The following is a 17559-nucleotide window of genomic DNA, read 5'->3' as shown; positions in this document are numbered from 1 at the left end:
CTGCTATACCCTACATCTCTGATACACCCCGCACTCCTCTCTGATAATACCCCAAACTTCCCAGTACAACGTTCTCGGAGATTGATATTGACACCTTCCCCATGACTCCCTCATGAACAATGAGCAAGCTCTTCACAGGGTTATCATGCCCGGCCTCCAGTGCTGAGGGTGCTGATACTGGGATACGGGTCCAAAGATCCACAGGTCCCTCTGTCACCTCATCCAAGTGACCAGGACAGTGAGTGCCAGCACCCTGTTCAACGATGGTTACAGTCGGACCCAACTTTGTCCTCACTCCAAGTCCACATTCACACTTTGAGGCGTGAGTCAGGAGGTCAGGGTTCACGGGCAAAGATCCCCAAATGTTCTTCCCGCTCCCGTGCTCAGCACAGACCAGAGATGTAACCTGTGACCTTGTTAGAAACATAGAAACATAGAAAATAGGTGCAGGAGTAGGCCATTCGGCCCTTCTAGCCTGCACCGCCATTCAATGAGTTCATGGCTGAACATGCAACTTCAGTACCCCATTCCTGCTTTCTCACCATACCCCTTGATTCCCCTAGTAGTAAGGACTTCATCTAACTCCTTTTTGAATATATTTAGTGAATTGGCCTCAACAACTTTCTGTGGTAGAGAATTCCACAGGCTCACCACTCTCTGGGTGAAGAAATTCCTCCTCATCTCAGTCCTAAATGGCTTCCCCCTTATCCTTAGACTGTGTCCCCTGGTTCTGGACTTCCCCAACATTGGGAACATTCTTCCTGCATCTAACCTGTCTAACCCCGTCAGAATTTTAAACGTTTCTATGAGGTCCCCTCTCATTCTTCTGAACTCCAGTGAATACAAGCCCAGTTGATCCAGTCTTTCTTGATAGGTCAGTCCCGCCATCCCGGGAATCAGTCTGATGAACCTTCGCTGCACTCCCTCAATAGCAAGAATGTCCTTCCTCAGGTTAGGAGACCAAAACTGTACACAATACTCCAGGTGTGGCCTCACCAAGGCCCTGTACAATTGTAGCAACACCTCCCTGCCCCTGTACTCAAATCCCCTCGCTATGAAGGCCAACATGCCATTTGCTTTCTTAACCGCCTGCTGTACCTGCATGCCAACCTTCAATGACTGATGTACCATGACACCCAGGTCTCGTTGCACCTCTCCTTTTCCTAATCTGTCACCATTCAGATAATAGTCTGTCTCTCTGTTTTTACCACCAAAGTGGATAACCTCACATTTATCCACATTATACTTCATCTGCCATGCATTTGCCCACTCACCTAACCTATCCAAGTCGCTCTGCAGCCTCATAGAATCCTCCTTGCAGCTCACACTGCCACCCAACTTAGTGTCATCCGCAAATTTGGAGATACTACATTTAATCCCCTCGTCTAAATCATTAATGTACAGTGTAAACAGCTGGGGCCCCAGCACAGAACCTTGCGGTACCCCACTAGTCACTGCCTGCCATTCTGAAAAGTCCCCATTTACTCCTACTCCTATCTGACAACCAGTTCTCAATCCATGTCAGCACACTACCCCCAATCCCATGTGCTTTAACTTTGCACATTAATCTCTTGTGTGGGACCTTGTCGAAAGCCTTCTGAAAGTCCAAATATACCACATCGACTGGTTCTCCCTTGTCCACTCTACTGGAAACATCCTCAAAAAATTCCAGAAGATTTGTCAAGCATGATTTCCCTTTCACAAATCCATGCTGACTTGGACCTATCATATTACCTCTTTCCAAATGCACTGCGATGACATCCTTAATAATTGATTCCATCATTTTACCCACTACCGATGTCAGGCTGACCGGTCTGTAATTCCCTGTTTTCTCTCTCCCTCCTTTTTTAAAAAGTGGGGTTACATTGGCTACCCTCCACTCCATAGGAACTGATCCAGAGTCAATGGAATGTTGGAAAATGACTGTCAATGCATCCACTATTTCCAAGGCCACCTCCTTAAGTACTCTGGGATGCAGTCCATCAGGCCCTGGGGATTTATCGGCCTTCAATCCCATCAATTACCCCAACACAATTTCCCGACTAATAAGGATTTCCCTCAGTTCCTCCTCCTTACTAGACCCTCCGACCCCTTTTATATCCGGAAGGTTGTTTGTGTCCTCCTCAGTGAATACCGAACCAAAGTACTTGTTCAATTGGTCCGCCATTTCTTTGTTCCCCGTTATGACTTCCCCTGATTCTGACTGCAGGGGACCTACGTTTGTCTTTACTAACCTTTTTCTCTTTACATATCTATAGAAACTTTTGCAATCCGTCTTAATGTTCCCTGCAAGCTTCTTCTCGTACTCCATTTTCCCTGCCCTAATCAAACCCTTTGTCCTCCTCTGCTGAGTTCTAAATTTCTCCCAGAGATGAGGGACTTCAATTCTCTGTAGAATTGTAGAAACTTACTGCACCAGAAGGAGGCCATTCGGCCCGTCGGGTCTGTGCCGGCTCTGTGAAAGACCAGTTGCGCTCAGTCCTACATCCCCGCTTTGTGTCTGTGACCCCGTCAGTTCCTCATCCTCCAGTCCCTGTCCAACTTTAACATTATTGATACAATCAGCTCCCAGCACCTTTTCAGGCACAGCGTTCCAGATCCCCACAACTCTGAGTGAAAACATTTCTCCTCTCCATCTTTTCCCAATGATTTTAAATCTATGACCTCTGGTTATTGACCCACTCACCAGAGGAAATAGTTTCATCTACTCTATCAAAACATCTCATCATCTTGAAAACCTCTATTATGTCACCTCTTAACCTTCTCTGCTCCAAGGAGAACAGTCCTAACTTTTCCAACCTCTCGTCCTAACTGAAGTCCCTTGTCCCCGGTAACATCCTGGTAAACCTCCTCTGCATCCTTTCTAAGGCCGTTACATCTTTCCTGGAGTGCGACGCCCACAATTGTTTGCAATATTCCAGCTGAGGCTTAACCAGTGATTTATAAAGTTCTAGCATAGAATCATAGAATGCCAAAGCACAGAAGGATGGGCTCAACGGGCTGAATGGCCTTCTTCCGTGCTGCAACTATTCCATGATTCTGTAACCATTCTATGAAGGAGGCCATTCGGCCCGTTGAGCCCGTGCCGGCTCTCTAAGAGCCCCTCAGCCAGTCTCACTCCCCCGCCCTTTCCCTGTAGCCCTGCAAATCTTTTTCCTTCAGGTACTTTTCCAATTCCCTTTTGAAAGCCACCATTGAGTCTGCCTCCACCACCCTCTCAGGCCGTGCATTCCAGATCCTAACCACTCGCTGCGTAAAAACGTTTTTTCTCGTGTCGCCTTTGGTTTTTTTTGCCAATCACCTGAAATCTGTGTCCTCTGGTTCTCGACCCTTTTGCCAAAAATTTTCAGGGCTGCGGGGAAAGGGCGGGGGAGTGGGACTGGCTGAGGTGCTCTTGCAGAGAGCCGGCACGGGCTCGACGGGCCAAATGGCCTCCTTCTGTGATGTAACCGTTGTTCTATGATTCAATGGGAACAGTTTCTCTCTATCTACTCTCAGACCCCTCATGATTTTGAACATTTCGATCAAATCTCCTCTCAACCTTCTCTGCTCCGAGGAGAACAACCTCAGCTTCTCCAGTCTATCCACGTCACTGAAGTCCCTCATCCCTGGAACCATTCTCGTAAATCTTTCCTGCACCCTCTCTAAGGCCTTCACATCCTTCCTACAGTGCGGTGCCCAGAATTGGACACAATACTCCAGTTGAGGCCGAACCAGTGTTTTATACAGGCTCATTATAATATCCGAGCTTTTGTGCTCTCTGCCTCTATTTATGAAGCCCAGGATCCCGTAAGCTTTAACCGCTTTCTCAACCTGCCCTGCCACCTTCAGCGATTGGTGCCCATATACCCCCAGGTCTCTCTGTTCATGCTCCCCCTTTACGATTGTACCCTTTAGTTTATATTGCCTCTCCTCATTCTTCCTCCTAAGATGTATCACTTTCCACTTTCTGCGTTAAACTTCATCTGCCATGTGCCCGCCCATCCCACCAGCCTGTCTATGTCCTCTTGAAGTCTATCACTATCCTCCTCACTGTTCACTATACTTCCAAGTTTTGTGTCATCTGCAAATTTTGAACTTGTGCCCTGTACACCCACGTCCAAGTCATTAATATATATCAAGAAAAGCAGTGGTCCCAGTCCCGACCACTGGAGAACACCACTGTATACCTTCCTCCAGTCCAAGAAACAACCGTTTACCACTACTCTCTGTTTCCTGTCACTGAGCCAATTCCGTATCCATGCTGCCCCTGCCCCTTTTATTCCACGGGCTTCAACTTTGCCGGCAAGCCTGTTATGTGGCACTTTATCAAATGCCCTTTGGAAATCCATGTATACCACGTCAACCGCATTACCCTCATCAACCCTCTCTATTACCTCATCAAAATACCCGATCGTTAGTTAAACAAGATTTGCCTTCAACAAATCCGTGCTGGCTTTCCTTAATTACTCCACATTCTCTAAGTGACTGTTAATTTTGTCCCTGATTATCGTTTCTAAAAGCTTCCCCACAGCCGAGGTTAAACTGACCGGTCTGTAGTTACTGGGTTTATCCTTACACCCTTTTTTGAACAAGGGTGTAACATTTGCAATTCTCCAGCCCTCTGACACCGCCCCCGTATCTAAGCAGGATTGGAAGATTACGGTCAGTACCTCCGCAATTTCCACCTTTACTTCCCTCAGCATCGTGGGATGCATCCCATCCGGTCCTGGTGACTTATCTACTTTAGGTACAGCCAGCCTTTCTAGTACTTAGCATGGTTGCTCTGCTTTTATATTCTATTCCTCTATTTATAAACCCAAGTAACCCATATACCTTTTTGTCTACCTTATCAGCCTGCCCAGACTCCTTTAAGGATTTGGGTATATGGACACCAAGGTCTCTACACTTTACAAAATCAGAAGCTGGAATTGCTCTCCTTCGAGCAGACGATTAAGAGGAGAGTTAATAAAGGTGTTCAAATCATGAAGGGTTCTGATGGAGTAAACAGGGAGAAACTGATTCCAGTGACAGGAGGGTCAGTAACCAGATGGAGCAGATTTAAGGTAATTAGCAAAAGAACCAGAGAGGAGATGAGGAGAAACTAGGGGGCACGATCTTAGAATAAGGGGCTGCCCATTTGAAACTGAGATGAGGAGAAATTTCTTCTCTCAGAGGGTTGTAAGTCTGTGGAATTCGCTGCCTCAGAGAGCTGTGGAAGCTGGGACATTGAATAAATAAAAGACAGAAATAGACAGTTTATTAAACGATAATGGGATAAGGGGTTATGGGGAGCGGGTAGGGAAGTGGAGCTGAGTCCATGATCGGATCAGCCATGATCTTATTGAATGGTGGAGCAGGCTCGAGGGGCCGTATGGCCTACTCCTGCTCCTATTTCTTATGTTCTTAAATGGTTCTAACGCAGCGAGTTACAATCTGGAACACGCTGCCTGAAAGGGCGGTGGCAGCAGATTCAATAGTAACTTTCAAAAGGGAATTGGATAGATAGTTGAAGGAGAAAATTTGCAGGGCTATGGGGAAAGAGTGGGGGGAGTGGGACTGATCAGATTGTTGCACCAAAGAGCCAGCACAAGAACGATGGGCCGAATGGCTTCTTTCTGTGCTATATCATTTTGTGATTCTGTGTCCACAAGAGGGAGGCTTCCAGGACTGCACGGCGGTTAATTTTTTTGAATGTCCTCTTACTCATCGGAGAGGTTTGAATCCAATCTCGTCACCCTGGTCTTCTCATCTGCCACGTGGGTGCTGAAGTCTGGATTCACCTGGTGCTGTTTGAAGAGGTATTCTGATTTCTCCTTAGGGGTCTGGAGCAGTGACTTGAGGACTGGCGAGCGTTGGTTAAGGATACTATTTAGTGGCGGCCTCCTTCGGTGAAGCAGTCTGAGTAACAAAGAAAGGTCCGATCAGTAATCAGAGGTGAGAGGAAGGACTCTAAAACATAAGACCTGAAGAAATAGGAGCAGGAGTCGGCCATTCAGCCCCTCCAGTCTGCTCCGTCATTCGATAAGATCATGGCTGATCTGATCATGGACTCAGTTCCACTTCCCCGCCCGCTCCCCGTAACCCTTTACTCCCTTATCTCTCAAAGATCTGTCTCTCTCCGCCTTAAATATATTCAATAACCCAGCCTCCACAGCTCTCTGGGGCAGAGAATTCCACAGATTTGCAACTCTCCGAGAGAAGAAATTCCTCCTCATCTAAGTTCTAACTGGGCAACCTCTTATTCTGAAACCGTGCCCCCTAGTTCTAGATTGCAGCATTGTAGTCTTGCCAAGTGTACCATTGAGTGGCTCTCAAGGACCAGCTCAAACCCATCCCCACGTGGATCCAATTTGTTGTGTATCTGTAAAGCATGCACCCCCATGTTCCGCCACCAGGGAGCGCATCCCCTGAAGTCCCAAGGGATCCCACCATCCTTTGGGAGCACTGTATATAAGTCGGTCCCGAAGGCCTGTTCCTCACTCTGGAGTGTCTTAAGACAGGTCACTGTTACTTTAATCTCCCAGTGTACAATCTCATCTGTGTTAGGAACACAATAACTGGCGACGAGTATACGAATCCAACGCAAAGATGCAGCAAACTGTGGGCATCCTGGAGAAGTTCTCGGAGGGTGAGGACTGGGAAGCCTATGTCGAATGGCTAGACCAGTACTTGGTAGCCAACGAGCTGGTCGGAGAAGGAAGCGCTGCAAAAAGGAGAGCAATCCTCCTCACGGTCTGCGGGGCACCGACCTACAGCCTCATGAAGAATCTTCTGGCTCCGGTGAAACCCACAGATAAGTCGTATGAGGAGCAGTGTACACTGGTTCTGGAGCATCTTAACCCGAGGGAGAGCGTGCTGATGGCGAGGTATCGGTTCTACACGTGCCAGCGATCTGAAGGTCAGGAAGTGGCGAGCTACGTCGCCGAGCTAAGGTGACTTGCAGGACAATGTGAGTTTGATGGATACCTGGAGCAGATGCTCAGACACTTCTTTGTACTGGGCATTGGCCACGAGACCATCCTACGAAACTTTTGACTGTAGAGACACCGACCCCCAGTAAGGCCATTGTGATAGCACAGGCATTTATGTCCACCAGTGATAACACCAAACAAATCTCTCAGCGCACAAGTGCGAGCAATGTTCATAAATTACCTGGAACTGTGTTTGTGAGCAGAAATGTACAGGGTAGAACCCACGAGTCTGCAACTACCAGCAGGCCTCAGATGACTCAGAGTCCGCAACAAAGGATGAATGCAAGGCAATTCACACCTTGTTGGCATTGTGGAGGCTTCAATTCAAGCTCTGCAAAACCTGCTAACCACCAGTGGCAGAGGAAGATCGGTCCATGGTGGATCAAAGCAATTTCGAGCCTCAGAGAGAGGAGGCAGATGCTGAAGTACACGGGGTGCATACATTTTTGACGAAATGTTCACCTATAATGCTAAATGTAAAATTGAATCGCTTACCCGTAGCCATGGAACTGGACACTGGCGCTAGCCAATCCATCATGAGTAAAAAGATGTTTGAGAGTCTGTGGTGCAACAAGGCACTCAGACCAGCCCTGAGCCCCATCTACACGAAACTGAGAACATACACCAAAGAGCTTATCACTGTCCTGGGCAGCGCCATGGTCAAGGCCACCTACAAGGGCACGGTGCATGAATTGCCACTCTGGATTGTCCCGGGCTATGGCCCCACACTGCTTGGAAGGAGCTGGCTGGGCAAAATCCGCTGGAACTGGGATGACATCCGAGCGCTATCACATGTCGATGAGGCTTCATGTACCCAGGTTCTTAACAAATTTCTTTTCCTTTTTGAGCCAGGCATTGGAAACTTTTCCGGGGCGGAGGTGTAGATCCACTTGGTCCCAGAGGCACGACCCATTCACCACAAGGCATGAGCGGTACCTCACATGATGAGGGAGAGAGTAGAAATCGAGCTGGACAGGCTGATACGCGAGGGCATCATCTCCCCAGTGGAATTCAGCGAGTGGGCCAGCCCGATTGTTGCAGTACTCAAAAATGATGGCACGATCAGGATTTGTGGTGATTATAAAGTAACTATTAATCGTTTCTCGCTGCAGGACCAATACCCGCTACCTAAGGCAGACGACCTATTTGCCACTCTGGCAGGAGGCAAGAAGTTCACCAAGCTCGACCTGACTTCGGCCTACATGACGCAGGAGCTGGAGCAGTCTTCGAAGGGCCTCACCTGCATCAACACGCACAAGGGGCTGTTCATCTACAACAGATGCTCGTTTGGAATTCGGTCGGCTGCAGCGATCTTCCAGAGAAACATGAAGAACCTACTCAAGTCGGTACCACGCATGGTGGTTTTTCAGGACGACATATTGGTCACGGGTTGGGACACCGTCGAGCACCTACAAAACCTGGAAGAGGTCCTCCAGCGACTGGATCGCGTAGGGCTGCGGCTGAAGAGGTCGAAATGCGTCTTCATGGCAACAGAAGTGGAGTTTTTGGGGAGAAAGATCGTGGCGGACGGCATCGGCCCACAGACGCCAAGACAGAGGCTATCAGGAATGTGCCCAGGCCACAGAACATCACGGAGCTGCGGTCGTTCCTGGGACTCCTCAACTATTTTGGTAACTTCCTACCGGGGCTAAGCACCCTCTTAGAGCCCCTATATGTGTTATTGTGTAAAGTGAGAACTGGGTATGGGGAAAAACCAAGTAATTGCTTTTGAGCAAGCCAGAAACATTTTATGCTCCAACAAGCTGCTTGTATTGTATAACCCGTGTGTAATGTCTGTAAGCTTGAAATGTTTGTAGCTCCACACTGTGGATGTGGACGTATTGTAGAGTTAACCATTAAACAGAACCAGGCAGATTTCCGGAGGCTTCCAAGAGAGCTGGCTGCCATGTTACGAGCTGTGTGTGCTGTGCTCTGTGAATATATCACATTTGGTGGCGAGATGGGATTTTTCGGATGATTTAAAGCTTAAATTTTGTTGGGGAAGGATTCAGCCAGCCGACAGAGAGACTTTGGAAGTTTCTGTCTTTGGATAAAGCTACAAAATCCGAGGTAAAATACAGCACATGGTGTGAACATCTAGAGATTAAAATGGCAGGTGTAATCGGACATTTGGGGGAATATAGATACAACCGAGAATGTTTTAAAGCGTATGTGGATTGGCTAGAAATGTATTTCACTGAAAATAACATAATCGAAGTTCCAGACAATGCAGTCCAGAACCGGGTTGTGTTGGAATGTAAGAAAGCGATCCTCTTATCGGAGGCGGGTTCAACATTTTACGAAACCCTTGTAAATCTGCTTGTGCCTGACGAGCCAAAGGACACAATGCTTAAAGAGATTTTAACGAAGCTGGAGCAGCACTATAACCCCAAATTGCTGAAAGCTATCGTTTTGGGATTCGGAATCAAAACGCTGATGAGAGTATCAGTGATTACATCGTAGCATTAAAAAAGCTATCGATGCACTGTAATTTTGGAAACTTTCAAACCGAGCATTACGGGACCGTTTTGTTTGTGGGGTGAAATGTGATGCGATTGGAAGGAAGTTATTGACGACGGCAGACTTGACTTTTGAGATTGCTTGTCAGACAGCGAGGTCGATGGGGATGGCCGAACAATATTCCCGAGAATTAAATAATAATTACGGTTGTCAGTCAACCGAGGTACATCACCTGCAGGTTCAAAGTAAAAGACGGTGGGGGCCCTAAGTCTCAGAAACTGGAAATTCTAACAGAGCGTCGAAGTCATGCTATAGGTGCCTGGGACAACACATTGCTCAAAGTTGTCCATATGTGAAGGCAGAGTGTTTCTTCTGCAGAAAGACTGGACATCTTGCGAAGGCATGCCGACTGAAGGGTAAACCAGCTTTCAAAGCTATGAGACCAGCTTCCAAAGCTATGAGTAGAAATCCCAAGAGACTACATAGCATGGAAGAACAACAACAGGACGAGGAGATGTTAGAGTTACACGTCATCAGGAGCACGAGGTTAACGGACAGCGATTCAGAAAGCATCAAAATCCACATACATGTTGCAGGATTCAAGATACCAATGGAAATTGACACGGGTGCATCCGTGAGTGTAGTACTGGAGTCGCTGTACCGCGACAAATTGCGTGATTTCCAACTGGAGAAATCCAAGAGAGAGCTGCGAGGCTACTCGGGAGAGAAAATTCCTGTGGTAGGTCGTATAACCATACCGGTGAAATATAAAGATCAATTTCAGAACTTGCCTCCAATAGTAGTGAAAGGAGACAAGTCTGCCTTACTAGGAAGAAATTGGTTGAGCTCACTGAAGCTGGATTGGAATAAGATTTTCTGTGTGGAAGCGAGATTTTCATCAACGGATGAGGTTATCAAGAAGTATCCGAAGGTGTTCTGTGAAACAGACAGTCTGATCCAAGGCTTCAAGGCGAGTGTCAAGGTACAGAAGGACGTTAGATCGGTTTACTACAAACCACGTTCCATACCATATGCACTCAAGGAGAAAGTTAAGCAAGAACTCAAGACTAGAGACTGAGAACATTATTTGTAAGATAGATCGATGTAATTGGGCTACACCCATTGTTGTTGTACCTAAGTCTGATGGTAAGGTAAGATTGTGAGGTGATTATAAGGTAACCGTAAACCAGGTTCTAGAGGGTAATGTCCCCAATACATTGGCGAATATAGAAGATTTGTTCACAACACTGACAGGTGGTCAGATCTTCTCAAAACTGGATCTTACAAATGCCTACTTACAGCTTGAACTAGATGAGGAGTCCAAGTCATGTTTGACTATAAATACTCATCTAGGCCTATATCAATTTAATAGGCTACCGTTTGGAGTGTCTTCTGCCCCTGCCATATTCCAAGGGGTGATGAACCAGATTTTGCAAGGTATTGAAGGAGTAGTATGTTATTTGGATGACATACTAATTTCAGCATCAAATAGGCAAATTCATAATAACATGTTGAATGAAGTCCTCAAACGGCTAGAGAAGCACAGAATACGAGTGTCTGCTCATAAGTGTGAGTTATTTTAAAACTCAGTGGAGTACTTAGGGTACAGAGTAGACAAAGATGGTTTACATCCAACCATGGAAAAATTGGATGCGATCAGAAATGCACCCACTCCCAGGAATGTCACTGAACTTGGTTCATTCTTGGGTCTTTTGAACTATTATGGGAAGTTCCTACCAAGTTTGGCTACAGTATTACATCCACTGAATGAACTATTGAAAAAACAGGTCCATTGGAAGTGGTCAAAAGAATGTGATACAGCATTCAAGGAATGGTTGTCAGACAGGAAGCAAAGAGTAGGAGTAAATGGCTACTTTTCAGAATGGCAGGCAGTGACTAGTGGGGTACCGCAAGGTTCTGTGCTGGGACCCCAGCTGTTTACACTGTACATTAATGATTTAGACAAGGGGATTAAATGTAGTATCTCCAAATTTGCGGATGACACTCAGTCGGGTGGCAGTGTGAGCTGCGAGGAGGATGCTATGAGGCTGCAGAGCAACTTGGATAGGTTAGGTGAGTGGGCAAATGCATGGCAGATGAAGTATAATGTGGATAAATGTGAGGTTATCCACTTTGGTGGTAAAAACAGAGAGACAGACTATTATCTGAATGGTGACAGATTAGGAAAAGGGGAGGTGCAAAGAGACCTGGGTGTCATGGTACATCAGTCATTGAAGGTTGGCATGCAGGTACAGCAGGCGGTTAAGAAAGCAAATGGCATGTTGGCCTTCATAGTGAGGGGATTTGAGTACAGGGGCAGGGAGGTGTTGCTACAGTTGTACAGGGCATTGGTGAGGCCACACCTGGAGTATTATGTACAGTTTTGGTCTCCTAACCTGAGGAAGGACATTCTTGCTATTGAGGGAGTGCAGCGAAGGTTCACCAGACTGATTCCCGGGATGGCGGGACTGACCTATCAAGAAAGACTGGATCAACTGGGCTTGTATTCACTGGAGTTCAGAAGAATGAGAGGGGACCTCATAGAAACGTTTAAAATTCTGACGGGTTGAGACAGGTTAGATGCAGGAAGAATGTTCCCAATGTTGGGGAAGTCCAGAACCAGGGGACACAGTCTAAGGATAAGGGGTAAGCCATTTAGGACCGAGATGAGGAGGAACTTCTTCACCCAGAGATTGGTGAACCTGTGGAATTCTCTACCACAGAAAGTTGTTGAGGCCAATTCACTAAATATATTCAAAAAGGAGTTAGATGAAGTCCTTACTACTAGGAGGATCAAGGGGTATGGCGAGAAAGCAGGAATGGGGTACTGAAGTTGCTTGTTCAGCCATGAACTCATTGAATGGCGGTGCAGGCCAGAAGGGCCGAATGGCCTACTCCTGCACCTATTTTCTATGTTTCTATGTAAAAGCAAATTGGTAGAGAGCACCATGTTAGTTCGCTATGACATATCTAAGGAGATTAAGCTAGCATGTGATGCTTCTCCGTATGGAGTTGGGGCAGTAATCTCTCATGTATTAAGTAGTGGGGAGTAGAGACCAATTGCTTTTGCTTCACGCACTCTCAGTGCCAGTGAGAGTAATTATGCGCAAATTGAAAGGGAAGCTTTGGCATTAATTTTTGGGGTCAAGAAGTTTCACAAATACTTGTATGGTTGTAAGTTTACCATCGTTACGGACCATAAGCCCCTAACAGCAATCCTCCATCCAAAGTCCCCAGTTCCAACATTAGCTGCAGCCCGAATGCAGAGATGGGCTTTGATTTTGTCAGCATATACATATGATATTGAATACAGACGATCAGCTGATCACAGTAATGCTGATACAATGTCTAGATTGCCTTCCCCATCACAAGTTACACCCGATAGGGAAGAAGTGTTTTATTTTTCATACATTGATGAACTGCCAGTCACAGGTGAAGAGATTGGTAGAGCAAGCAAACGTGACCCAGTGATGTCAAAGGTGTATGAGTATATTGCAAATGGATGGCCAAACCAGGTAACAGACAAAGATACACATCCATTCTTCATTCGTAGGAATGAATTATCAGTCGATAAAGATTATATCATGTGGGGTGCAAGAGTGGTTATACCAAATAAATTCAGGTCCAGATTATTAGGAGACCTCCATGACCAGCACCTGGGAATGTGTTTGACCAAGAGTTTTGCACGCAGTTATTTATGGTGGGCAGGTCTTGATAAAGATATAGAGTACATCGTGAGTCAGTGTACGACATGTCAATCGGTAAGCAAGCAACCACCACCAGTACCATTACAGCCATATAAATGGCCTCCCAGGGTGTGGCAAAGGCTACATATTGATTTTGCTGAGTTCGAAGGACAACAATTATTCATTGTGATTGATAGCCATTTGAAGTGGGTTGAGATGTTTCCAATGTGGAAAATAACAACAAGTAAAACATTGGACATTTTACGAAAATTATTTTCTTCATTTGGCCTCCCTGAAGAAATTGTTTCGGATAATGGACCGCAATTTCATTCAGAAGAATTTGCACAATTCACAAGCAAAAATGGTGTGAAACATACCAAGGTTCCACCATACCATCCTGCTTCGAATGGTGCAGCAGAGCGCACTGTACAAATTGTAAAACGTGCCCTCATCAAACAAATGTTAGATCCAAATCCAAGGAAACGACAGTTATCATTGGATCACAAATTGGCTAATTTTTTGATTACATATCGAAATACTCCTCATACAGCTACTGGTAGAACACTAGCAGAGTTGTTACACAAACCACAGCCACGAACCAGATTCTCGTTGTTAAAACCAAATTTGGCACAGTCCGTAGAAGAGACACATTTAAGACAGAAAGTGAATCATGATAGAGCTAGAGTAAAAGAGAGAAGTGTGAAATTAAACCAGAAGGTGAGAGTGAAGAACCATCACCAGAAATGGGTAAAGTGGTTACCGGGAAGAGTGGTGAAGATATGTGGTCCTCGCACATATTTGGTAAAGATGTTTGATAATGGACAGGTTAGGTTTGTTCATATTGATCATATTTTACCTACAGACATGGAAGGAGTTGAAGGTGGGAATGATTCAATTATTTCTGATTCATCAGATAGTTTTGATACACCAATAGCAAATCCTAAATCCAGTATACTGGAAACAAATCCAGGAGAGAATCAGAATGAAAGTCTGAGTCCGAGTCAGGAAAACAAAGAGCCTGAAGTTAGAGTGATGCAAATGTAAATCAAGGAAATTCCGTGGAGGAAAACGTTCCTCAGGATGAGCCTCGAATGAGTGTGAAATCGACACCATGTTTGGAAGGTTCTGTTCGAGAGTGAAGGTATCCTCTTCGAAATAGAAAACAAGTAGTAAAGTTAAATTTGTAAATATAGAAAAAAATAAGTTTATGTCCTGTGTTATGTATAAACATGAAAGTTATGTATGTTTGTTATAATAATTTCTTCATTAAGGACGGAGAAGTGTAATGTCTGTAAGCTTATAATGCTTGTAGCGCCACACTGTGGATGTGGACGTATTGTGTATTGCAATTGCATAGTTAATTATTAAACAGTACCAGGCAGATTTCCGGAGGCTTCTGAAAGAGCTGCCTGCCATGTTAGGAGCTGTGTGTGCTGTGTTCTGTGAATATATCACACCGTGTGAAATACTTGTGCTAGCATGTGATGCGTCATCATACGGAGGCGGGTGTGTATTCCAACAAGCTAACGTTGCGGGGAAGTTGCAACCTGTCGCCTCTGCCTCCAGGAGCTTGTCGAAGGCCGAGAGCGCCTGCAGCATAATTGAGAAAGAGGCATTAGCGTGTGTATTCGGGGTAAAGAAAATGCATCAGTACCAGTTTAGCCTCAATTTTGAGCTGGAAACCGATCACAAGCCCCTCATATCCCTGTTCGCTGAAAACAAGGGGACAAATACGAATACCTCAGCCCGCATACAAAGGTGGGCACTCGCACTATCAGTGTATAACTATACCATCCGCCACAGGCCAGGCACCGAGAACTGTGCTCTCAGTCGGCTACCATTTCCCACCACGGGGGTGGAAATGGCGCAGCCTGCAAACTTGTTGATGGTGGCGCAGCCCGCAGACTTGTTGATGGTCATGGAAGCGTTTGAAAATGATAAATCACCTGTCATGGCCCGCCAGATTAGGTCTTGGACCAGCCAAGATCCTCTGCTGTCCCTAGTAAAAAACTGTGTACTGCATGGGAGCTGGGCCAGCATCCCCGTTGAAATGCAAGAGCTAATCAAGCCATTCCAGCGGTGAAAGGACAAGCTGTCCATTCAGGCAGACTGCCTGTTGTGGGGTAACTGCGTAGTGCTACCCAAAAAGGGCAGGGAGACGTTCATCTCGGATCTCCACAGCACACAACTGCGTATAGTAATGATGAAAGCAATAGCCAGATCCCACGTGTGGTGGCCCGGTATCGACTCTGACTTGGAGTCCTGTGTATGGCAATGCAGCGTGTGTGCTCAGTTGAGCAACACGCCCAGAGAGACACCACTAAGTTTGTGGTCCTGGCCCTCCAGACCATGGTCGAGGATCCATGTTGACTATGTGGGCCCGTTTCTCGGTAAAATGTTCCTGCTGGTGGTGGATGCTTTTTCAAAATGGATTGAATGTGAAATAATGTCGGGAAGCACTGCCACTGCCACCATTGAAAGCCTGAGGGCCATGTTTGTCACCCACGGCCTGCCTGACGTACTGGTCAGTGACAACGGACCATGTTTCACCAGTGCCGAATTTAAAGAATTCATGACCCGCAATGGGATCAAACATGTCACCTCGGCCCCGTTTAATCCAGCCACCAATGGGCAGGCAGAGCAGGCAGTACAAACAATCAAACAGAGACTCAAATGAGTCACAGAAGGCTCACTCCAGACCCGCCTGTACCGAGTACTGTTCAGCTATCGCACGAGACCGCACTCGCTCACAGGCGTGTCCCCAGCTGAGCTACTCATGAAAAGGACACTTAAAACCAGACTCGCGCTGGTTTACCTTAACCTGCATGATCAGGTAGAGAGCAGGCGACAGCAACAAAATGTAAACGATGGTCGCGCCACTGTGTCACGGGAAATTGATCTGAATGACCCTGTGTATGTGCTAAACTATGGACATGGTCCCAAGTGGATTGTGGGCACAGTGATAGCTAAAGAAGGAAGTAGAGTGTTTGTAGTCAAACTAGACAATGGACAAATTTGCAGAAAGCACCTGGACCAAACGAGGCTGAGGTTCACAGACTGCCCTGAACAACCCACAGCAGACACCACCTTTTTCGAGCCCACAACACACACCCAAAAGATCAATGACACCACCCCGGACCAGGAAATCGAACCCATCACGCCCAACAGCCCAGCAAGGCCAGGCTCACCCAGCAGCCCTGCAGGGCTAACAACACGCCAGCCCAGCGAGGGCACAGCCAACACACCAGAACAGACATTTGTACCGAGGCAGTCCACCAGGGAAAGAAAGGCTCCCGACCGCCTCACCTTGTAAATAGTTTTCACTTTGACTTTGGGGCGGGGGAGTGATGTTGTGTATCTGTAAAGCATGCACTCCCATGTTCCGCCACCAGGGAGCGCATCCCCTGAAGTCCCAAGGGATCCCAGCATCCCTTGGGAGCACTGCATATAAGCCGGCCCCGAAGGCCTGTTCCTCACTCTGGAGTGTCTTAAGACAGGTCACTGTTACTTTAACCTCCCTGTGTGCGGCCTCATCTGTGTTCGGAACACAATACAATTCAATGGCGTCAATGCCATAATGGATTGCCAAACACCGTTGCGCCACCTCCCCCCCACCCCGAACCTGCCCCCGCCCTGCCTCCTCACCGCCCCCTACCCCACCGGCCCCCTCCCCGCACCCCTTCCAGCCCCACCCCCTCCCCACCCGCTCACTGCCCCCCCGCACTCCCCTCTCTGCCCCGTCCCCTTAATGTAGCACCAATAAGCACAAAACTGGCAATCTCAATCAGACAGGTAAATGGTAACTGGAGGCTAAATCATCAGGAGTTGGAGCTCAGGCACATTGTACCTGCCCTGGGAGTGTTTGATGGGACAGTGTAGAGGGAGCTTTACTCTGTATCTAACGTGCTGTACCTGCCCTGGGAGTGTTTGATGGGACAGTGTAGAGGGAGCTTTACTCTGTATCTAACCCCGTGCTGTACCTGCTCTGGGAGTGTTTGATGGGACAGTGTAGAGGGAGCTTTACTCTGTATCTAACCTGTACCTGCCCTGGGAGTGTTTGAGGAGACAGTGTAGAGGGAGCTTTACTCTGTATCTAACGTGCTGTACCTGCCCTGGGAGTGTTTGATGGGACAGTGTAGAGGGAGCTTTACTCTGTATCTAACCCCGTGCTGTACCTGCTCTGGGAGTGTTTGATGGGACAGTGTAGAGGGAGCTTTACTCTGTATCTAACCCCGTGCTGTACCTGCCCTGGGAGTGTTTGATGGGACAGTGTAGAGGGAGCTTTACTCTGTATCTAACCCCGTGTACCTGCCCTGGGAGTGTTTGATGGGACAGTGTAGAGGGAGCTTTACTCTGTATCTAACCCTGTGCTGTACCTGCCCTGGGAGTGTTTGAAGAGACAGTGTAGAGGGAGCTTTACTCTGTATCTAACGTGCTGTACCTGCCCTGGGAGTGTTTGA

The 17559-nt window shown here is 47.0% G+C and overlaps 1 protein-coding gene and 1 long non-coding RNA gene across 2 annotated transcripts in view; one reads left to right on the top strand and one right to left on the bottom strand.

Annotated features, from left to right (window-relative positions):
* Positions 1-17559, top strand: part of LOC139263511 (uncharacterized) — a 229872-nt gene that overhangs the window by 114803 nt on the left and 97510 nt on the right. The gene's annotated exons all lie outside the window — the stretch shown is intronic.
* LOC139261938 (protein phosphatase 1 regulatory subunit 36) overlaps positions 1-17559 on the bottom strand; it is an 82814-nt gene that overhangs the window by 5057 nt on the left and 60198 nt on the right. Inside the window, exon 11 of the mRNA XM_070877106.1 lies at positions 5686-5880. Within this exon, the coding sequence (XP_070733207.1) occupies positions 5686-5880 (195 nt within the window). The remainder of the gene's footprint in view (positions 1-5685; positions 5881-17559) is intronic.

This window comes from Pristiophorus japonicus, chromosome 4 (genome assembly GCF_044704955.1).
Source record: "Pristiophorus japonicus isolate sPriJap1 chromosome 4, sPriJap1.hap1, whole genome shotgun sequence".
NCBI lineage: Eukaryota > Metazoa > Chordata > Chondrichthyes > Pristiophoridae > Pristiophorus > Pristiophorus japonicus.
Note: the sequence above shows the minus strand (reverse complement) of the source record. Positions and strands in the feature narration are given on the sequence as shown.